Source organism: Anabrus simplex, chromosome 2 (genome assembly GCF_040414725.1).
Source record: "Anabrus simplex isolate iqAnaSimp1 chromosome 2, ASM4041472v1, whole genome shotgun sequence".
NCBI lineage: Eukaryota > Metazoa > Arthropoda > Insecta > Orthoptera > Tettigoniidae > Anabrus > Anabrus simplex.
In genome coordinates, this window is record NC_090266.1 from 1,118,835,029 (window position 1) to 1,118,858,744 (window position 23,716).

Below are 23,716 nucleotides of genomic sequence, written 5' to 3' on the forward strand. Positions count from 1 at the left end.
TATCATCCATCGGTTAATTAATAAGATCAAAATTAGGCTATCTTCCAACCTAGTCCCAGAGAAATCAAAGAAAAATAGGTACGCCACATTTACGTATAACAGCCCGGCTATTCATCAGATCACTAATGTTTTAAAAAAAAACACATCAACATAGCCTTCAGGACTGTAAATAATAACCAGAACATATTCCCCAACCACAATAAGGTCAATAATAATAATGTTTACTCAAGATCTGGTGTTTGTAGGTTAAAATGTACACAGTGTGGGTTCACGTATTTTGGTCGAACAGGGAGAAGCTTTTACACTAGGTATCTGGAACATTACAGTGCTTCCAGACATAAGTATTCAGCCATGAGCCCGCATATGAGTGAAACGGGTCATAAATTCACCTCAGGAGAGAAAGGTTTGACGATCGTTAGAAGCCTAGGTAAGAGGAAGTTATTGAGTGAGACGGAAAACTTGTACATTTATTTGGAGCAAACTTATAATAAAAATAATAATCCTAACGACGTCATTGACAACAAAAATCCGTTATATGAGGCAACTCCAAGGTTAATCCAGGCTGTAAATCAGAATAAGGTCCCCAGTATGTTTCAGACAAAGCAAGCATGCGCTCCAATTGTAACGCCTTGCTTCCTTGTCACAAATTCTGGCTTTTAATTGATGTACACATTGTAAACTATAGCACAACTTTTTATAAAATTTTTTAGCATACTATTGTATTATTTTTAAGTTCTAATGTTTAATAGATTTAAAGACTAAACCAGGGCAAAACATGTTCCTAATTAGTGTTGGTAATTCATGTAGGATTTAATCACTACAGAATATAATTGTATTGAATAGGTGGACACAGTAAATTTTATTCTTGAAAGAATTTTACTTATGGTACATATATTTCGCTACCCGTTGTGTAAATGTAAATGGACAAGACCTCGGCATTATTCTGCCCAACAACCAAAAACATTCCCTCCCCTACGAAGTGAATGAGCGAGTTTTTAGTCATAAAAAGTGTTGGCAAGATTTAGGAGCAACATAGAAAAAATATAGTCATCGATGGTTAAAGTGCTGGCTTTCTGAGCCCAAGTTGACAGTTTCGATCCTAGCTCAGTCCAGTGATAATTTGATGCTCAAATATATTAGCCTCATAGAAGAATGTCCGTGGGACAAAATTTCGGCACCTCAGCATCTGAAAACCATAAAAATAATTAGTGGGACATTATTATTATTATTATTATTATTATGATCATCATCATCGTTTTACAAGCGTGATTACAAGTGGAAATATGACACTCGGTTGTGGTTTCAGTCTATTATGGAGATTTTTATTTACCTTTTCGAGAAATGTTTGATTTGCTCTAAGAATTTAAGTTTTAAAATGACTTCCTTTAATGGAAAGTGAGAGCGGTAAATTATACGATTGAAGAGAACTGAAAAATGTTTACAATAATATCTCGTTTGTTTATAATTTTTCTTACGTCGTACCGACATAGATAGGTCTTATGGGAATGATGGGATAGGAAAGGGCTAGGAGTTGGAAGGAAGTGGCTGCAGCCTTAATTAAGGCATAAAAATGGTAAACCACAGAAAACCATCTTCAAAGGTATCGACAGTGGAGTTCGAACCCAGTATGTCCCGAATGCAAGCTCACAGCCACGCAGCCCAAATTCTGCAAGCACACGCTCGATATCTTGCACATCAGTGGCAATACAAGAAAGGGAAATAAATACATCAGGTTAACCTCTACAAACTGAGTAATCATGGCCATGAGGAGGCAATTTTATACCAGTCATTATAATCAGCGCTGTGAGGAATATGTTAAGAAATCAACATAACTTTCAGATTATAATGACGAGTAACAATGTATAGATAGATAGATAAAGCCTTTATTTTCTGTGGCGAAGTTAGGGCTCTTGGCCCTTTCTTACACTTAACCACACACATATTGTTATTATTCCATACAATGACATTGATTAACTTAAAATACCAAGAACTACAAATAACACTAATTTTTAAGACAAAAATATTAATATATACATGCAAAGAAGAATGAAAGAAAAAGTAACTGCCTACATAATACAGGTTTGAGGAGAAAAAAAATTCAATACACAACAAAAGAAATACGAATGTAAAAATACTAGTAAGCTTAATAAAAATACTAAATGAAATTTAACTAATTGTATCCTTGCAAGACTGGATCTAAGTTAAATACTGTACTTACTACTAGGTATTTTTAGCCTACTTCTACTTCGTAAATACAATATGGATGTTTTTAATTTAATTTAAATTATCATATTAAACCAATATTTAATTTATTGTGCAATAATCTCATATCATTTTCACACACAATCACTCGTTCCACTCATACAGGTACTGTACCTTGCTGGAAGCACTTAACGAGGAACTGCTGGTAGGAGGTTTTAAATATACTTTTTGATGCAGCATCCTTGATGTCTTTGGGAAGAGCATTCCACCATCCCGAAGCGGTGATAGTAAATGATCGATGGTATGTGGTTGTTCGGTGGACAGGTATTTCTAGGAGGGACACTGAGCGAGTATCATGGAGATGTAAAGAACCAAGGTGACTGAAATTGCTGGAGAGATAAGCAGGGATGTCTTCTGAAAGTACCTGGTACACAAGAGTATTTGCATGTAGTTTACGCCTGTCGTCTAGTCGTAACCAAGATAATTGTTTATAGTAGGGAGAAACTCGAGCGTCATACCGTAAATCCATAGCATATCTAAGACAAGCATTTTGAGTGCGTTGTAGTTTCAAGCTTAATTCTTTTGTTATATCCGTAAGAATTACATCACAGTAGTCAAAAATGGAAAATAATAATGACCGAACAAGTTGAGTTTTTAGTGATCGCGGGAATACATTTCTGAAACGTTTTAAGGGGTGCAAGCCACAATAAACCTTTTTGCAGATATTCTTAACTTGCGCTGACCAGTTTAGAGTTTCCGTTATAATAACACCAAAGTTAGAAACTGATTCACAATAAGGTATAACAGTATTATTTAAAGTTACGGGAGGAATGCAATTTTGTTTTAAAATGTGAAGATTCTTTGATGTACTGATGATAATGGCTTGCATTTTATGGGGGTTTAATTTAAGGTTGTTTTTAATTGCATAGCTATTAATTTGCTCAAGGTCAGCATTTACATTACATATTGCTTGTTGTATATTATTAGTTCTAGTGTGGTAATAAATTTGCACATCATCAGCATAAAGATGTTACTTGCAGTGCTTAATTGATCTGGTGATATCATTTATACATAAAGTGAACAGGAGAGGGCCTAGGACTGACCCTTGTGGAACACCAATATTTTTTGTTCGCCACGTTGATTTATTATTATTTGCAACCACACACTGCCGGCGGTTTGTGAGGTAAGAATAGAAAAATTCCAGCACTTTCTGGCTAAAGTTTAAGGACTGTAATTTGGAAAGAAGCAACCTAGGATCGACAGTATCAAATGCGCTACTGAAATCTAAAAGAGTAAGTATTGTCACTTGTTTGTTGTCCATTGCATATCTAATGTCATCTGTCACTTTCAGCAGAGCTGTCATGGTACTATGTTTTTTCTTAAAGCCTGATTGGTAAGAGTCGAGTAAAGCATATTTATGTAAGTACGTAAGGATTTGCTCATGTACCAGGCGTTCCAGCACTTTGGATAGGGGTGGTAGGATAGAAACTGGTTGGTAATCTGAAGGAATACTGGGTCCATCCTTTTTTGGGATTGGGATGACGAGGGCATCCTTCCACGCCGTAGGGAAAATTCCTTGGGTTAAACAGTAGTTAATAATGTGTGTTACGATCGGCAGAATGGCGCCAATGATATATTTGTAGAAAGACAGAGGTATGCCATTGTGTCCAGCAGCATTTGATCTGATAGAATACATAACTTGTTTTACGTCATTTATCCCAACCTCTTTAAACACAAATGTATCTTGAATTGGCATAAAATTAATATTATTATTATTATTATTACTGTTATAAAAATTATTATTATTATTACTTGTACAGTTATGAAAATTATTATTATTATTATTATTATTATTATTATTATTATTTGCTCTTACAGTGGATTCGGCCGACGTGAAGTGTAAATTTAAGTCATCAAGGGATACATTCGGTGCCTGCTTTAATAACTTTCGACCTATACCCATCGTTCGTAATTGTTTCCATATTTCTGTAGAGTTCTTGCATTTCGATACTTGACATATGCGTTTATATTTACTGTTTCTGATTAACTGTTTAACCCTGTTGCGGAGAACGCGGTAATTTTCAAAGTCATTAGCATTACCCATTCGTTTAAACCTTCTGTACCGGGCGAGTTGGCCGTGCGCGTAGAGGCGCGCGGCTGTGAGCTTGCATCCGGGAGATAGTAGGTTCGAATCCCACTATCGGCAGCCCTGAAAATGGTTTTCCGTGGTTTCCCATTTTCACACCAGGCAAATGCTGGGGCTGTACCTTAATTAAGGCCACGGCCGCTTCCTTCCAACTCCTAGGCCTTTCCTATCCCATCGTCGCCATAAGACCTATCTGTGTCGGCGCGACGTAAAGCCCCTAGAAAAAAAAAAAAAACACCCCTTCTGTACCAAGAGTCACACTTTGCCATTTCTGATTTAATCTCACTAGTCAACCACGGAGAAGGTGGTCGAGTCACCCGGATCTCTTTCTTGGGAGCAAATCTGTCATACAGTTCTAACACCAGATCAGATAGTTTATTTATTTTTACGTCAATATCATCCATGTGTAAAATATCGTTCCACGGCAGATAATATGCTTCGTGTCGTATTCTTTCCTTGTCCAGATTTTTTATATCCCTGCGTGTTATATATTTAGTTTCATATTTTGGCATCTTTAATGAATAGCAGACATATATTAGATCATGAGTAGAAATACCTGGCACTGCAAGCTGTCCGTGATTTAAAAGTTTCTGAGTATTGTTAGTTATGATCAAGTCAAAGTATGAGTCGTCCAGTTTACTGTATGTAGATGGTTAGTAGCATTTAGAGGTAGGATGTTCAGGTCTAAGCTAAAGAACATACTTTGTAAATGTAATGTGTCGTTTGTCGCACTCAGCAGATTTGTATTAAAATCTCCAAGTATAATTATATTTTCGTACAGTGGAATTAACTTGGCTACGCAAATTTCAAGGTCCGATATATGTCTTACGTCTGGGGGTTTATAAACTACTCCGAACAGTACTTTTTGATTGTATCAACCTATTGGTTACAAAACAAAATTGTCTGTTTATCTACTTATCTTTTTTCTATTTGCTTTACGTCGCACCAACACAGATAGGTCCTATGGTGACTATGGGATGGAAAAGGCCTAGGAATGGGAAGGAAGAAGCCATGGCCATAACTAAGGTACAACCCAAGCATTTGCCTGGTGTGAAAATGAGAAACCACAAAAAACCATCTTCAGCGCTGCCGACAGTGAGGCTTGAACCCACTATCTCCCGGATGCAAGATCTCAGCTGCGCACCCCAAACCGCACGGCAAACTAGCCCGGTAAACCTACTTCTAACACTGAGATCATGCATCTACGATCTGCCAACACGATGTATACATAGGCCTATATTCGTATACTCTTCCATGCCTATATTCATATACTCTTTCACTGGATTTTCTGGATATTCGCTTTCAGACATGGCCGTTCTGTGAAAGAAAAATGTCTTCCCTGATATTTCCTAAAACATTAATTTTATTCTTCATGGGAAAGTCCAAAGAATCTCATTCACGCCAACAGGGAAAGAAACCGTGAAGTCAGCACAAGTAGGCCAATCCATATGATAAGTGTCGCACAAATTATTATTTTATTTGCACGAAAATGAATTTAAAATAAACATACCTGCGAAATGATACACCACTGCCCTTTATGAACCTGCCTGTGCAACCATAAGTTGCCCACGAGTCTGACATTTTCCTTAATAGAATTATAATACTTCAATTTATCGAGAAACTCCAGTAGTGACAGTGCCAAACAATCCAGCTTTTGCCAAACAGTGGACTTGTTCAATTTCGCACGCGACTGCAGCGCCAATGCTACCTGTAGTGTATTATTTACTAACCCTATGGGAAAGTCTTACCTCGCACAGAAGAAACAGAACAGGCGGGAAATTGCTGCAAAACAACTGCCGCTTTTGCAGGTTAATTCTATTGTTTTGTACAGTAGAAGTTAACTTATAATACACAATATTTCTTTCTGTAAGCCTGCATTATTATCTAGTAATATAAAATTGCTGAAAAACAAGTCTTAACTGTATCCTGTTCTACCTCAATACGTAGGTCATCTCTACCATGTTTTAAGCCTTCATTGCTTACAGTACTTGTGTATTAATTCTATCCAGATTTATGTATATATTTCGTTTTTTTTTTTTTTTTTAGGTATTCTGCAAGTGTAAGTACAGTTTCAGAGAGTGTGTCAATATGAAAACGCAGGTCTTTGAAGAATACCACCAACTCGACCTGAGCCAACAAGGAAATTACCTGATGGGGCTTATAGATATTCTTCCTATTCAACAATGATGCCATGGGACCTATAATGAAGATGCAGAGAGTAGAAGACAGTCAACCATCAGCTACACACTTCCAGATGGGACAAGAGACCTCAAAAGAGTATACAAAGCTGCATTTTTAAATTCCTGTGGAATTTCTCCTAAAAAATTTAAACAATTGTTACAAAGAAAAAATCAGGTTCAGTAGTTTATAAAGACAACTGCGGAGGTCCTAAAAAATTCAAATTTAGTGAACGACACAGAATGAAAGTGAAAAATCACATTAACTTATTCCCCAGAAATGTTTCTCACTATAGTCGTTTGAAATCTGAAAGAGAATACCTTAGTGGTGACAAACTTAAACTGCATGTTTGCTGCCTTTAAGGAAAAGTATCCTGATTGTGGTGTATCATACAAGTTCTACTGCGAAGTATTCCTAAAAGACTTTCCTAACCAATCATTTAGAAGACCATGGAGTGTTACCTGCAAAAGTGTGATTATTTAAACATAAAATCAAAAGGTAACGACCCCATACAATCAGCCAAAGCCAAAAAGGCACTCGAGTTACACAATAGAAAAGCTGAGTGTGCCCTTTCTGTATTGAAAATTGACAATATCCAGCACATTACCTCACAGCCAACACTGCACCATTGTTGGGGATATAGAAAAAGTTTCCCCTTTGTCTAAATTGTCGCACAGTAACATGTATTATTTGCGTCAACTCTTGCTATAACTTTAAAATTCGAATTACCGATATGAACGATGGCATAATGTCCTTGAGGAACGAGGGGCACGGAGGTTGGTATCCATTTATTCTGAAGTTTTTTCCCAGTTGAAAACACTAGTCTTTAAAATACAGAATGAAATAAATGCTGCCATTACAAACTTTGTGTAGACTACATACCTCCTCTGGCGCCACCTTTCAGAATACTGTTCAGCGATCTGGTGCAGAATTGATTCCACTTTAGAAGACGTTGTCTGAGAGATCAATTGACGCCATAGGAACTCATCAAGGAGAAGTGATCCAACAGACTTGCGAACTTCTTGTGATTCATCACAAACATCCACAACGGACTGCCATATAGTTTCTAGAAAAGACAAAATGCTTTTTAAAAAAGAACTCGCAACAGTACAAGGAAAGTAAATTTTGGCACAGAAAATTTGCATTATTCCAAAGCCATCAAGCAGAAAGTAGTCTGATAAAGTTTAAAATCTCTACATGAAAATTCACTACTAGACCATATATACCACATTTCCTTGGGAATTGGACCCCCTTTTTTCTCCTTTTATTGCGGCGTAGCCATGCAATAGCCTCCAATTTCATGCAGTGACCTCTGGGTATAAAGAACTATAAACTGTACATGTATTCTACACTGTTCTTCGTTGGAAGGCAGTATTTATAAATTTTTAAAAAATAAAGAAAACAATAAATGGTGAACACATTACTTTTAGGTCTATATTCTGTATTTACTCGCCCAAATTAAACCACATTTTCCCCCCCACATTTAAAACAAAAAAAAAGTGGGGGGGGGCAAATATGGTATTACAGAACACAGGACTTCTAGGCTATAAAAAGCTATAAATTGAACATGTAAACATTCTACACTATTCTTTAACACACCTATGAATGTATTCTGAGTTTTACTGGCTATTAACGTTGGAAGGCAGTATTCCCAAATTTAAAAAGACAACAAATGGTTTCATCTCATTAACTCCTCTGACGAGGCTGATACCAGGGAGGGTACCCAGTAGTAAAAACTCGCTACGATGATTCGTCTCACATTATATTCAACCTTGTCGAGAAAAGGGATAATGGAATTGTAATATCATATTATGCAATACTAATAAAAAAGAACTTAATGGCCAGTCATTTGTCTCTTGTCAGTTGAGTAGTAGGCGTACCATACAGTAAACCTGATTACTGCTTTCATATGAATTTTCGTCGTCTTGTGCCGCCAACTTCCCTGCTACCGGCATGTCGTCATTCCAAATGACATCCAACCCACCAGCTGATAACCAGCGTATGTTATGAGTTGTACTTCCGAATGTAATACATAGTGAATGAAAGCATTCTTCGGATAACTCCAGCTGTTGAAAGCCAGACTTTTATTTCGTATATTTCATGCTTGTTCTCTACATTTATCACATCAGGATTTTCCTAAACAGCTGTAATTGAGATAAGAAAGACCACATTGCTTAGGTTAGGTACGCTACCGAGTGTCCGGATAGTGTCAAAAGTTCCACTACAGAAAGAATAAAAATAAATAACAGGAAAGCTTGCTGCATTTATGGATGTCTACAGGTGTGGCTGTAATGAGTTTTATCATAATGTTTTATTTTGTACATTAATTGCCTTTTTTAAATTATTAAAGCATAGTATGTTATGTTTTGCATCTCCAAAAATCGTAAGAGTAGTTAGTGGGGACATAAAATCAATAACAGTTTTATTATTATCTACATACGTTGGCAAGTAAAACAATTGTTATGACTGGATAGTTTTATCACGTTCTAAACCTATACTAGCCCGAGTTACGAGATATTAAACTATCACTTCGTTAATGATCTTGCCTGCTGTAATAATAGCAACAACAGAGAATATTTCTTAACTAAAGTTAAGTCGTGGTGGCGCAGTTCCTTTTAGGGAGCTGTACGTACCATTTTCACCGCATATCAATCATCTTGCCTTCTTAAATCTGACAGTTCAGTACCGAGAATCAAACTCAGGGCCCCAAGAATGGCAGCTAGTTGTGCTAAACATTAAGCTGGCAGACGTTAACTACAAAACACAGACATATGGTACGACTGATGCGCGCTTGCACTGTCCGAAACTATTCACCTATTTGTGCAACGTCATCAGAACTGCAGTAGACCTACACTACGGCGGCAGACATTTCTGAACTACGAAACATATATGTACTGCATGACTTGAGGCGTGCTAACATTGCGCGGGTACAACGGACTATTTCTCTAATTTCGAGACAATGTGAACGTGTATGTTCAATTTCATTTTGAAAAATTGGAGTAGTACCCAGGGCGAGCCTCAGCTACCAGGCGGGTCGCAGGTGGCAGATAGCGAACGGCCCACAAATATGGGGTTAGCTGCGAATAAGGGGAAACATGAATAAGCAGTCCCAGACCGAGGCAAACTGCCGCCTTGCAGAGAGAGGGAGAAACTTCAACGGCTAAGAGAAGAAACCCTGACAGAAAATCTAGCAGGCCGAGGGCTATGAGGGAGGCAGCCTCTCCACAAGGCCTTGGAGCTAGGGCTGATAAAGCAAGTGTCCAAGATACAATTATTAAAAGAAACTACAGAGGGGAACCCGGACTCATTAAACTATTGACGACCAAGCGAGGAAAAAGGATCATGAATGTGGCAACATGGAACGTACGAGGACTGGCTGGTAAGGAGTTTGAACTGATGTCGGAAATGCTGAGAGCGAGGCTGAACATTCTGGCAGTGACAGAGACCAAGAAAAAAGGCAATGGATGTGAACAGCTAATGGAACCAAGCAGTGGTGAAAGGTTCTTAATGTTTTATTCAGGCGTGGGAAAGGAACAGAGAGCAAAGGGAGGAGTCGCCATAGTTATCCCTGAAGGCTACAGACATTGTCAAGTGCAGGAAATTCAACAATGAAAGAATGATCTCCGAGACTTTAACCTTCGACAGCAGCACCAATGAAAATACCACTTTCATTGCCATATATGCACCCAACGAAGATCATATTTCAGAAGAGAAAGAGACAGTTTCTACAAAGAATTGCTGAGGACAGTGGATGACACCATGGGAACCATCTTCGTTCTTGGTGACCTCAATGGCAGGGTTGGAAACAACACAAAGGGAATGGAGGGCCTGCTGGGGAAATGCAGAGAGACGCACCAGAACGATAATGGGAGAAGACTCCTGGATACGGGTGTAAGAAACTATTTTGTTAATTTGAAGTCATTGGGACTCAAAAATCGGACTTTGAATTAAGTGATTTCGTATTAACTGCCAATTTGTAATTCAGAAGTGCCAACACTTGCCGGGTTACAAAATATTCTAAGGCCAATTACTGCATGCAGTTAACCTTGATTCACAGTTTAATCCTTTCAAATGCCATGGAAAAAACTATTCCCGAAATGTATCCAACAAGGTGCATTTATAATGTTCAAATAATGCACTTGGATAAATCACCGACAAACATAACCTCACGCAACGAAAGAAAGAAAATCACACATTTCAAAGACGAGGATAAATTATGCTGGTTCCCCTGTGCAAATGCATTACCTTTTGGATTACTCTACCGTTTGCATTTTTAGATGCCTTGTACATGCATGGAAAGTGCCCGACGCCCTGAAAACATTGTGACTGATCAAACCTTCCTATGATGATGGGAGGAATTCTCTCGCTTCTGTGTGCATTGCAACACAGTACATGACCCCCCATCATTGTACGATTTCCCAGCTAGCATTTTCTCCTTTAAAACCGTAAGACGATTTGGGCTCAGCATTAAAAGAAAGCAATGCAGTTTCACCGACAATGACAATATTGTTCAGTGCCTACGAATCGATTATATGAGCCACGCTTTTTTTGTCAACTGTCAGCATCGCCACTGAATGTGGATTCTGTTTCTCCACACACTGCCTGCTGCGTTATATTATGGTGTTCCTTAAAACGTTGGAATACAAAAGAATTCCGATTTCACTTGAACTTAGCAATTATGAAGCACACTGTAAACACACCTATGGATATGAAAGTGCAGAAAGCTACCCCTGCACATTTTGGAAGATGTGTTCTATCATGACGCGGATAAATTTTGAACGTAAATTACTCCGTAACATACAACCGTTTTCAAATGAAAAGGCAGTTTCGAATTAAAAGTCTGAACTTTGGTAATGGGGCCGACATTGTACTTTGAATTACGAATTATCCATATTTTGAATTGATCCATTTAAATAACATGCAAAACCATATCTCATGTTTCCGGGGAGGAGAGCTTCTTCGAATTAGGCGAGATTTTGAATTAACCGATTTCGAATTATCAAGGTTCTACTGTACTATGTTCCCACACAAAGAAGCGCACTATACAACAGAAGTCCCCAGCCACAATGAGAAATCTGTCATTGACGACATCCTAGCACGGAGGAGTCAGTGGAGATTTATCCTGCATGCAAGAGTGTATAGATGGTTAAAAAATACAATGTGATGAGATATAACAGTGGAAGTATTAACAAAATTAACATTAGAAGGCTGCTAAAATAAGTGCAATGGATAAAACAACAGATTGTTATACAACAAGTAGTAAGATTGCATAAAAATAAAGTTGATAGTCTGGCGGTTATAATTAGACGATGGCGAAAAATCATATATAATCAAAGTAAAGAAGAGAGAATAAAAGTCAAAGTTAGTCCAGAGATCCAAAGTTAAACATGATCTTGAAGATAAAAGACGGAAGTCAGAGGCATATGGTGAAGTTGTAGAACACGTTGAGGATATGAAGTTGTAGAATAGAAGTTGAAGAACAGTTTTAAATAGGATCTCTATGGACCATCTCAAAATTTGAAGTAATGCTCAAATGTTGTAAATTGTGAGTTTGTAGATATTCTAGTTGAAAAAGCATATAGTAGTGGAATCTGTAAAAGGAAGCAAGAAACGTAGAGTTAATTGTGTGAAAAGATATTTGAAAATATTTAAGTAGAATCGTGTGCACTTACCATTTGACGGTAACAAAGATAGCTTGTAACGTTACGAGTTAGAAGTATTTGCAACAGTAGACTTCTTGCTACGTGTGTTATAGCTGAAGGTGCTGGAGGGGGATCTGTTTGCGTTGACGAAACTATTGGAGGGGGGCTGCTATTGGTGGGAGGGAAGGAAGAGAGTGTATTACTGCGCGTGTTGTATCGGTGTAAGGCTATTATATGCTTTTTCAACTAGAATATCTACAAACTCACAATTTACAACATTTGAGCGTTACTTCAAATTTTGAGATGGTCCATAGAGATCCTATTTAAAAATGTTCTTCAACTTCTATTCTATAACTTCATATCTTCAACGTGTTCTACAACTTCACCATATGCCTCTGACTTTCGTCTTTTATCTTCAAGATCATGTTTAACTTCGGATCTCTCGACTAACTTTGACTTTTATTCTCTCTTCTTTACTTTGATTATATACGATTTTTCGCCATCGTCTAATTATAACTGCCAGACTATCAACTTTATATTTATGCAATCTTACTACTTGTTTTATAACAATCTGTTGTTTCATCCATTGCACTTATTTTAGCAGCCTTCTAATGTTAATTTTGTTAATACTTCCACTATTATATCTCATCACATTGTATTTTTAAACCATCATTGTTATTTTTAATGTTATTTTACTTCAAATCTCTTCAAGATTTTAAAATTCATTTCATTATTACATGTTATTTAGACGCTTATTTTTAATTTAAGGTTAAGACTATGGCTGATGATGCCTTCAGGGAAGGCGAAACATGTACCACTATTAGTTAACAAATTTATGTAAATCATCCAAGACGATTTTGTATTGATTAGGTGGTCTAATAAATAACTTAATGTTATTATTTCAATGTGTGACTTTCCCCTCTTTGAGAACATTAATTGAACGAGAAATGCAACTATGCAAGCTAAGGGCGCCAATCTTTAAGTTGATGACTTAAAGACAAAAATTTATAATAAAGCTTGGACGGACTCTCATCACAGGGATGGGGTGATAGTGCACTAATCATTAAGCAGGAGAATTAGAAATCAAAAGGCTAATTAAGGCAGACTGATTAAAGTGAACTAGGAAAATACTATTTATTATATTGAATATAAATGACGATGGCTTGACGAGAACTGAATTTAAAATAGGAAATGAATTTAACAAAAAATTGAATGACACTACTTCGCGAAAACTTGCAATATTTTTAACTCGCTTGCTCACCATGTAGTCTTGTTCTGCTGGTCCTTGGAAAGCTTCCATCCTTGTAGCTGGAACATCACCGGTCGTCTTTGAGATATCTTCATCTGCAGCTAAGTACCATTCCTGCCTTGCAAATTGCATCAACCACTAATTGGATGATGGCTTTGAAACTATCACTCCCTGTTATGCTCTATCCCACATATTGGAGATGAGCCCTAAATCATAGTTAGAAAAACCTCCTTGGGTTATGTGGAGAGGATACTCAATTAACAATCCTTCCAACTTTACTGAAAATGTGCACTGAAGTTTCATTTCTACCTAGTTTTATGCTACCTATTGTCTTAGACTGGTATAAACTGGTCTAATACAGAGCTGTTCGTACTTCCTGATGAGAGTGGCTATACACCCATCATTCAGAAATTCCTAAGTACCACGTTGTGGTAACGAAGTATGAATGTAGAAGTGATAAACTATCACACTAGTCCACTATGGTACAACAACCATAAGACAAGTTATCAGACCTAAAGCGAAATACAAGATAGAAGAATGATGCCAAGAGCTCCAACACGCCCTTTTATAACCTTTTCTGGCTCTAATTACAGGTCGCTACATGTGGTCCAATCAGTTGACACGTCTCTCCCCACTCCAGATATTAAAGTTGATGGGTCCCAACCATGATATCAACTGTTCTTCTATTAGCCCTTTCACTCAGTATCCATGGCAACATGACGCTCCTTTGAAAATATAGGCGGTGATCAGTTTGAATTATTCTGGTCGAAATACAGTAGCTGTGGTTACAACGCTTGAACACGTGCTCTCTTTTCCCAGAATTTGATGTCTAAATTTGTCCTTCCTTCTTCCTCGGTGATGTGGCAAGATAGAGGAAAATCTACTGCAAGTTAAATTTAAACGAATGTCGCAAGAATATAAGTTAATATTAGGATATTCAGCCCTCGTTTACAAGTCGTAGTTACAAAGTAATGAAATGATAGTGAGCAAATGATCAAACATGAATTATAATAAAATTACATACGAAGATAAATATCATGACGTTAAATTCCTGAATTAATTACACATAATAAAATTAACATAATTACACTGTTACGTCTGGAACGTTACAAATGTAGTAGTTATGCGACTGCATGCTAACGTCAGCTGAAATCCGTGGAAAGTACAGCAAAAGATAACAGCAGCAGAAGAGGACGCCATGGTGGACGGAAGGGATAAAGACGTTGTTTAGGAAGAAGAAACAACTGTGGAAGATATACTCAGTCACAACAAAACACCCAAGTGATTAAGAGGCCTACAAAAACCAAAGGCATGCAGTGAAGAACGCAGTGAAAGATGCAAAACAACAACTGTGGGAAAAGTTCGGAGAAACAATGGAAAGAATCCTCCAAAACAATCAAAAGCTTTTTTATAGGGTGCTGTAAATCTTTACGCGCACGGCCAACCCATAAGAAATGGGAAGAAGATGTGAAGGCAGCTGTCAAAGGCAGGAGGAGAGTAAAGGATCTGGCCCGAGACAGAACGCACTGGAGGACCCTCTGGAAAACCTCGACACTGCAAGGTAGAAGAGGACTGACTAAGTAAATAAGTAAAATTGGAGAAGTATCACTTCAGTGGCTTCTGCGGCAAACGTTTAAGTTTTGTTATTCAAACAGTGTCACCTAACCCAACCTTAAATTATACATATCATGAAAACATATTTGAAGCACCAGTGATGATAACATTTTCACTATAAATTTACGTGGGAATAGCCTTCCTGAAATTTAACCAGACATGAGAAAATACAGTGAAACCTTGTTAGTGCATTCCTCACTAGGAAGATTCCTTGCTTAGGACATAGTAAACTGGAATCCTTTTGAAACTAATGCAAGTTAAGTACAATTTCAAAAGACTGAAAATTTTACAGTTATAGATGAAATAAATTGAAACTTGAAAGAAATAGCTTCAACTATAACAAAAAAATTCTAAGCATCAATCACTCTTCTCATTCACTGCTTGTGTCACTTCAGTAAAATAGAGGAGAAAAAGATTACAATGTTTTGTGGTTTTTACACATGACAGAACCAACTAACAGTGAACACACAACTAAAAAGTTTCATGTTTCGGAGTGAAACATGATGTTGGCAGAAATAAGAAGAAAATTTTAAGAATGCCAGAATGTCCATAGAAATAGTAGTTCATAAGCGTAGTTCACAAGAGACCACGTCAATCACCAATTATTGGGTGTATTTACCACCACCAACTCTGCCATTTCAATTTATGCCGTCTAACAACCTATAACAAAACAATTTTCTAAAATGATTTCAAAGAATTTGGAAGTTTGTCAAAGATTGGTAAATTATTCCAATCTTAAATTCCCCTCCCTATAAATGAATATCTCCCAAATATGTCTTCTTAATAATCAACTTCATCTTTATGTAGATAATGAACAGACCTCAAAAACAGTCAGCGTTTGGCGGAAAGAAGAAAATGATTTAAGAATGCCAGCACATTGAGAGAAATGTCCCTAGAATCAATCCGATCAGTCACAAAGTCCATAAGAATGAAAAAAAAAACTCCAATCAAGCTCATTCGTCTACCGATGTCATTCCACAACCATCTCGGCTGACAGCTCAGAACATACTGCTTAAGATATAGATGTTGATTCCCCACAGGGAATCTGAAATATTTGTTCCAAATGAGTAAATTTATAATACGATAGTGCACTGGCACTGCCAGTGGCTACAATTAGCCTACGCAGTGACCTCCACGGTAATGCACTAGCCAGTGTCTCGGTAGGTGTGCTAGGTACCAACTGATGAGCCCAGCCTAGCACACAGGGGCGAAACTCTGCCAACCAGGAATGAGTTAGCTGGAAATTTTATGTCCAATAACGGACCATTTATATTGGTATACCATTTATATTGGTATTATAACATACTGCTTAGTCGAGGAGCTCATTACGATGCAGCGTTCAGGACTGTACATCGTCGAACTACTATTATGCTATGCCTACCAACAGATTATACCAATAAATTTGGTTCCTTACCAGCATCACATAATAAAACTGAGAAAAGCAAGCAACACCTTATATTAAAATATTTGGCTTATTAAATTAGCGTTACAGAAAAGCCTCTTTTTATTTTACGAGTTGCTTTACGTCGCACTAACGCAAATAGGTCTTATGGCGACGATGGAATAAAAAAGGCTAGGAGTGGGCAGAAAGCAGCCATGGCCTTAACCTTTTCACTGCCATGTTTTGATGAACAGGCGAACCCTCCGAGCTGGGTTTTTTAAGGAAGAAGCAGTTTTACAGATAATTTCTTACTGATACATTTAATGGAATGTATACCAACCCCTTAGCCCCATAGCCCAATACAGGTTCGGGGATGAACAGAGATTATATTTTACAGCACGCATTTACGGCCAGATACCCTTCCTGATATCAACCTCAGTTGAGAAGGTAATGAAAATGAAATGCATGATGGTGAATGAAACTGGGCAAGGAAGTGGAATGAATTGGCTATGGCCTATGAATAGGAACTGTCCCAGCATTTGCTTGGGAGTGAAAAAAAAAAAAAAAAAAAAAAAAAAAAAAAACTATTCTCAGGACAGCCGATGGCGGGGTAGGACAGCTGCCGAATGCAGAGTTTGGCCCCACAGCTGTAGCATGTTAACATGCGTGTTTACTCCGCGTTGTTCATTTATTTCTTGATCTAAGAACTGGTATTACCAAAATCATTGACATTTGGGGAAAAAATAATTTAGAATTTATCTGAGAAGGGGCTGACAATTCCGCATGAGATTCATCAGTATTATTTGTCTTGCACTTTATTGTAGTTCAATATCGCCCCCTATATATACTCCACCCTCATTATCAAAATATCGCTCTCCAGAATCGCTATTTATAAGGAAACATTCAATTTCTTTGTCAACAAGAGTTGAATACATACTTCAAGACGCCATCCTGGCTACACGTTAGCAGGAAAGATGTTCCACACCAAAGAAGCTGAAATAACATGAGATCGCCTTCAAAACAAGCGAAATGGAGTGGTATATCTGCCGTGCAGAACTACTTTGAGCCTTTACACGGAATTTCAAAGCATGACGCTACATCCCATTCATATATGACATCGGTGAAGTACACACTGCACGTAAATGTATATACACAGGTTTGGCGGACGAGGCATGGTATTCAATAACGAATATATAGGGGTTTGGTGTTGAATGGGTTCATTAATGAACAGCACCAGCATTTGCCCGGAGTGAAAATAGAAAAGCATAGAAAAACATCTTCAGGGCTACCGAAAGTGGGGTTCGAACCCATTATCTTCTGAAAACAAGCTCACAGCCGCGCACTCCTAACTGCACAACGGATTCGCTCACGAGAGCTTTATGTTGTAATAACATTCGTTATTTAATTTTTCTTGTATATACCTTCCAAAAAATCAGGTTTATATTATATTTAGGCCAATACGGTAAATAAATATTTGGAGAGAACACACAGAAGTTAGCAAGTCTTCGAGGTACTTTCAAACTTGAAGAATTGGTTCTTCAACAATTCTTTCGTCAATTTAAACATGATTTAAGAATATTACAAAAGTTGTGTTTTGTTTATGAACTTCCTGTTTCTGGCAGCCTCCTTTATTATTACAGGAAAATTTAATTTCACATATCAGATACCGAGATTAAGTGTTTCGATGATCTCAGGCAGAATGTTATACCTATTCCCAAGAAAGCAGGAGCTTAGAAGTGTGCACCATTAGTTTAGTACCTCACACCTGAAAAATTTTAACACGTACTATTATTTACAGAAGAATGGAAAGACAAATTCAAAACAAGTTGGGAGAAGATCAATTTGGCTTCAGAAGAAATGTAGGAACATGTGAAGCAATCCTAATTTTACGTCTGAGTTTAGAGGACCGAATTAAGAAGGGCAAGCCCACATACATGTCTTTCATGGATCTAGAAAAGGCATCCGATAATGTTGATTGAAACCAGCTATTTGAGATCCTGAAGGTGATCGGGATCAGATACTGAGAAAGAAGAATTATCTACAATCTGTATAAAAATCAGTCTGCAATGATAAGAATTGAGGGGTTTGAAAAAGAAGCAGTAATCCAGAAAGGAAGCCAGACTGCAGCTTGTCCCCCCTCCCCTACAGAACAGACAGTAAAGGAAATCAAAGAGGAATTTGGAAAGGGAATCACAATTCAGGGAGAGGAAATCAAGACCCTAAGATTTTTATCTGTGTCTGCAGAAGATCTGGAGAAATTGTTAAATGGTATCCACAGTCTTGGGGAAAGAGTACACGATGAAAATAATTACGTCTAAAACAAAAGTGATGGAAGTGCAGTTGAATGAAGTCAGGTGATGCATGAAATATTAGATAAGAAAATGGAGTCTTTTAGAGGAAGTAGATGAACACTTGTTACTTGGGTAATAAAATAACTAGCGATGGCAGAAGTAAGGAGGATATAAAATGCAGACTAGCACAAGCAAGGAAGGCCTTCCTTAAGAAAAGAAATTTCTCACTTTGAACATTTATATAGGAATTACAAATATGGTTTCAAAGGCTCATGTGGAGCATGACACTGTATTGAAGTTAACCATGGATGATAACTAGCTCCGAAAGAAAGAGAGTACAAGGTTTTAAAATGTGGTGTATAGAATAATGCTAAAAGTTAGATGGGTAGATCGAATCTCGAATATACTGAATCGAACTGGTGAGAGATCAATTTGGCAAAATTTGAAGAGAAGAAGAGGTGGAATGACAGGGCAAGTCTTAAGACACCCAGGACTTGTCCACTTGTGTGGTGTTTGAGGGAAGCGGAGGCAGTAAGAATAGTAGGGGTAGACCAAGCTATGAACATAACAAGCTGATGAAAGCAGATGTAGAATGTAGTAGTTACGTAGAAATGAAAAGATTAGCATCAGATAGGTTGGTGTGGAGGGCTGCATCAAACCTGACAATGGACTGATGATTCGAACAGCACATGGTATCATTCTAACAGAAAAATTAACTTTTATATTTTTTACCCTAGCATTTATGAGATGCAATTTTTACTTCTTTAGCCTTCATCCTTTCAATTCACATACAGTAAAACCTCGATGCATCAGGGGAGGGGGTAAATGACGATGGAAGTGGGAAAATGATAAATACGGGTAACATAAAAATGGGGGAGAATAACAAAAAAAGGGGGAACTTTATTTGGACATTTTAGTCATGAAAATCTCATAATAAAAATAATAATAATTTATTATATAACAACAACGGCTTGTGGCCTACGGAGAGGCCTGGTGCATGTCTTTTGATCTGTCACGTGATAGGCGATCTACGTGTCTGGGAAAATACGACGCTACCTATGATGAATCCTAATGCTGAAGTTGGCACACACACAGCCCCTGAACCGTTGGAATTAACTAAGGAAGGTTAAAATATCTGACCCGATCTGAACCCCTTGGGCCATAGGCCAACACGCGCCAACCATTTAGCCATGGAGCCAGAAATGCTCGTACTATACATAACGGCACCAAAATATGGCAACCATGATATACGCGATGAAAATAAGCATGAATTTTACGCCGTTCCGTTTCAAACAATCACTACTGATCTGCATTTAGGGCAGTCGCCAGGTGGCAGATTCTCAATCTGTTGTTTTCCTAGCCTTTTCTGAAATGACTGCAAAGAAACTGGAAATTTATTGAACATCTCCCTTGGTAAGTTATTCCAATCCCTAACTCCCCTTCCTATAAATGAATATTTGCTTCAATTTGTCCTCATGAATTCCAATTTTATCTTCATATTGTGATCTTTCCTACTTTTAAAGACACCACTCATCAAATTTATTCGCCTACTGATGTCCTCCCACGCCATCTCTCCACTGACAGCTCGGAACATACCACATACACAGCAATTATAGTATTTATTGTCCACCTATTCAATACAAATCACCTTTTTGGTGTTTACACTTTCATACAATTAATTTTTCTAAGGGACATATTTCGCTCTTATAAAGAGCATCTTCAGCCTAAATCTTAATCTTATGATGTTCTTACCGAGCTCGATAGTTGCAGTCGCTTAAGTGCAGCCAGTATCCAGTAATTGGGAGATAGTGGGTTCGAGCCCCACTGTCGACAGCCCTGAAGATGTTTTTCCGTAGTTTCCCATTTTCACACCAGGCAAATGCGGGGGCTGTACCTTAATTAACGCCACGGCCGCTTCCTTCCAATTCCCAGGCCTTTCCTATCCCATCATTGCAAAAAGACCTATCTGTGTCAGTGCAATGTTAAGCAAAGAGCAAAAAAAAAAATATGATGTTCTTGAACAGTCGTAAACATATTAAACAGTCAACGGTCATTATTAAAATTACAGTAGTCTAAAAACCAAAATTACATTACATCTAAAAAACAACATTAAAGCTCTTCTTAAAGACGTGATAACATGAACAATTAAAAAGTATCAAATTACCAATTGGTCAAGCAGGACGTTCTATACCTCGCAAATTTGCGGAACATAACCTACCTACATTACAAGTTAATCAGCATTTTCAACCAGAGCCCATATTTGACACCTGCTCATATCTTGCGTCCTGTCTGTTATGTTTAAAGCAACATGGATTATTGTGTTTTTACATTGCAACTTGTGGGCTCTATTTTAACATACGTTCTGGACACACCACGTCACGAATCGCATTTTAGTTTTTCAGTAAGACTAGTGTTCACCTTGGTGCCGTTTTACAGAAAGACATTTACTACTGTTCTTAAGACGAAGATTCAATAATAGTTTCAGACACAAAGTTTCTAAATTGACATTGTGATAATTTTAATTGTTCATATTATCATGTCTTTAAGAAGAGCTTTAATGTTATATTTTAGATGTAATGTAATTTGGTTTTTAGCCTACTGTAATATTAATATTGACCACTGACTGTTCAATATGTTTACGACTGTCCAAGAACATCATTTTAAGATTAAGATTTAGGCTGAAGATGCTCTTTATAATAGCGAAACATATCCCTTAGAGAAATTAATTCTATGAAAGCGCAAAGACCAAAAAGGTGATTTGTAGTGAATAAATAGGTGGACAAGAAATACTTCTTATTACAATTGCTGTGTACATCATTATTCAATACGGAGTAACCATGAGGATAATGACCTGATCGAGCTTGATAGCTGCAGTCGCTTAAGTGTGGCCAGTATCCAGTATTCTGGAGATATTGTGTTCGAACCCCGCTGTTGGCAGCCCTGAAAATGGTTTTCCATGGTTTCCCATTTTCACACCAGGCCACGGACGCTTCCTTCCCATTCCTAGACTTTTCCTGTCCCATCGTCGCCAAAAGACATATCTGTGTCGGTGCGACGTAAAACAAATAGCAAAAAGGAAAAAAAAAAAGAAAAGAAAAAAATAATGACCTGGAACATACCACTTAGTCTAGCAGCTCATCTCCATTCTCCCGAAGTCTTCCCAGCCCAAACTTAGCAATATTTTTGTAACGCTACTCTTTTGTCAGGGGCCGATGACCTTCGATGTTAGGCCCCTTAAAAGAACAAGCATCATCATCATCACTCTTTTGTCGGAAATCGCCCAGAACAAATCGAGCTGCTTTTCTTAGGATTTTTTCCAGTTCTTGAATCAAGTAATCCTGGTAAGGGTCCCACACTGGAATCATACTCTAGTTGTGGTCTTACCAGAGACATATGCCCTCTCCTTTACATCCTTACCACAACCCCGAAATACCCTCAACCATTTGCAGAGATCTGTACACTTTTATTTACAATCCCATTTATGTGATTAACCCAATGAAGATCCTTCCTAACATTAAGACCTAGGTATTAACAATGATCCCCAAAGGGAACTTTCATCCCATCAACGCAGTAATTAAAACTGAGAGGACTTTTCCTGTTTGTGAAACTCACAACCTGACTTTTACCTTGTTTATCATCATACCATTGCCTACTGTCCATCCCACAGCATTATTGAGTTCATTTTGCAGTTCCTCACAATCTTGTAACTTATTTATTACGCTGTAAAGAATAACATCTGCAAAAAGCCTTATCTCTGATTCCACTTCTTTACACATATCTATACATATAAAGTAGCTTGTCCTGACTGACTGACTGATTCATCATCGCCGAGCCAAAACTACTGGACATAAAGGAATGAAATTTTGGGGATATATTCATATTAAGATGTAGGTGCTCGCTAAGAGAGGATTTTTGGATATTCCGTTGCTAAGGGGATGAAAAGGGGGGTGAAATTTTAAAATGAGTGTGTTTTTATCTCAAAACTTTAAAAGTTTAGAGATGTGAGAATTGGTATGTAGAATCTTCTTTAAAAATAAGGAAACACGTATTTTTTTATTTTCAGACAATCCCAATAGGAGGGGTGAAAAAGGGTGAAAAAGTGGTTGAATGCCTAATCAGGATACCGGTGCTTATATCTCAGAAACTGAAGATATTACAGACCTGAAAATAGGTACTTTTGATCTCTTTTAAAAATAAAGAAACACGTATTTTTTTGTTTTTGGAAAATCCAATTAATGGGAGGGTGAAAAGAGGGTGAATTTTAAAAATGAGTGAATCTATATCTCCAAACTTTTAAAGTTTGCAGATGTAAAAATTGGTATTTAGAATCTTCATTAAAAATAAAGAAACACGCATTTTTTGTTTTCGGAAAATCACAGTAGCAATCGTGAAAAGGGGTGAAAAAGGGGTTGAATGCCTTTAATGAGGCTACTTATATCTCAGAACCTGAAGATATTACAGACCTGAAAATTGGTGTTTGGGATCTCTTTTAAAAATAAAGAAACACGTATTTTTTGTTTTTGGAAAATCCAATTAATGGGGGGGTGAAAAGGGGGTGATTTTTTTTAAATGAGTGTATCTATATCTCAAAACGATTAAAGTGTATGGATATAAAAATTGGTATTTAGAATCTCCTTTAAAAATAAAGAAACACGTATTCTTTTGTTTTCGGAAAATCCCAATAGGAAGGGTGTAAAAGGGTGAATAATGGGTTGAATGCCTTTAATGAGGCTACTTATATTTCAGAACCTGAAGATATTACAGACCTGAAAATTGGTATTTGGGATCTACTTTAAAAGTAAAGAAACACACGTATTTTTTCGTTTTTGAAAAATTCAAATATTGGGGGGTGAAAAGGGGGGTGTGAATTTTTAAAATGAGTGTGTCTACATCCTAAAACTTTAAAATTTACAGATGTAAAATTGGTAGTTAGAATCTCCTCTAAAAATAAAGGAACACGTATTTTTTGTTTCCTGTAAATCCCAATAGGAGGGGTGTAAAAGGGTGAAAAAT

At 37.4% G+C, this 23,716-nt stretch overlaps 1 protein-coding gene across 1 annotated transcript in view; it reads right to left on the reverse strand.

Annotated features, from left to right (window-relative positions):
- LOC136863329 (uncharacterized) overlaps positions 1 to 23,716 on the reverse strand; it is a 78,418-nt gene that overhangs the window by 12,277 nt on the left and 42,425 nt on the right. Inside the window, exon 5 of the mRNA XM_067139715.2 lies at positions 7,409 to 7,592. Coding sequence (XP_066995816.1) covers positions 7,409 to 7,592 — 184 coding nt within the window. The remainder of the gene's footprint in view (positions 1 to 7,408; positions 7,593 to 23,716) is intronic.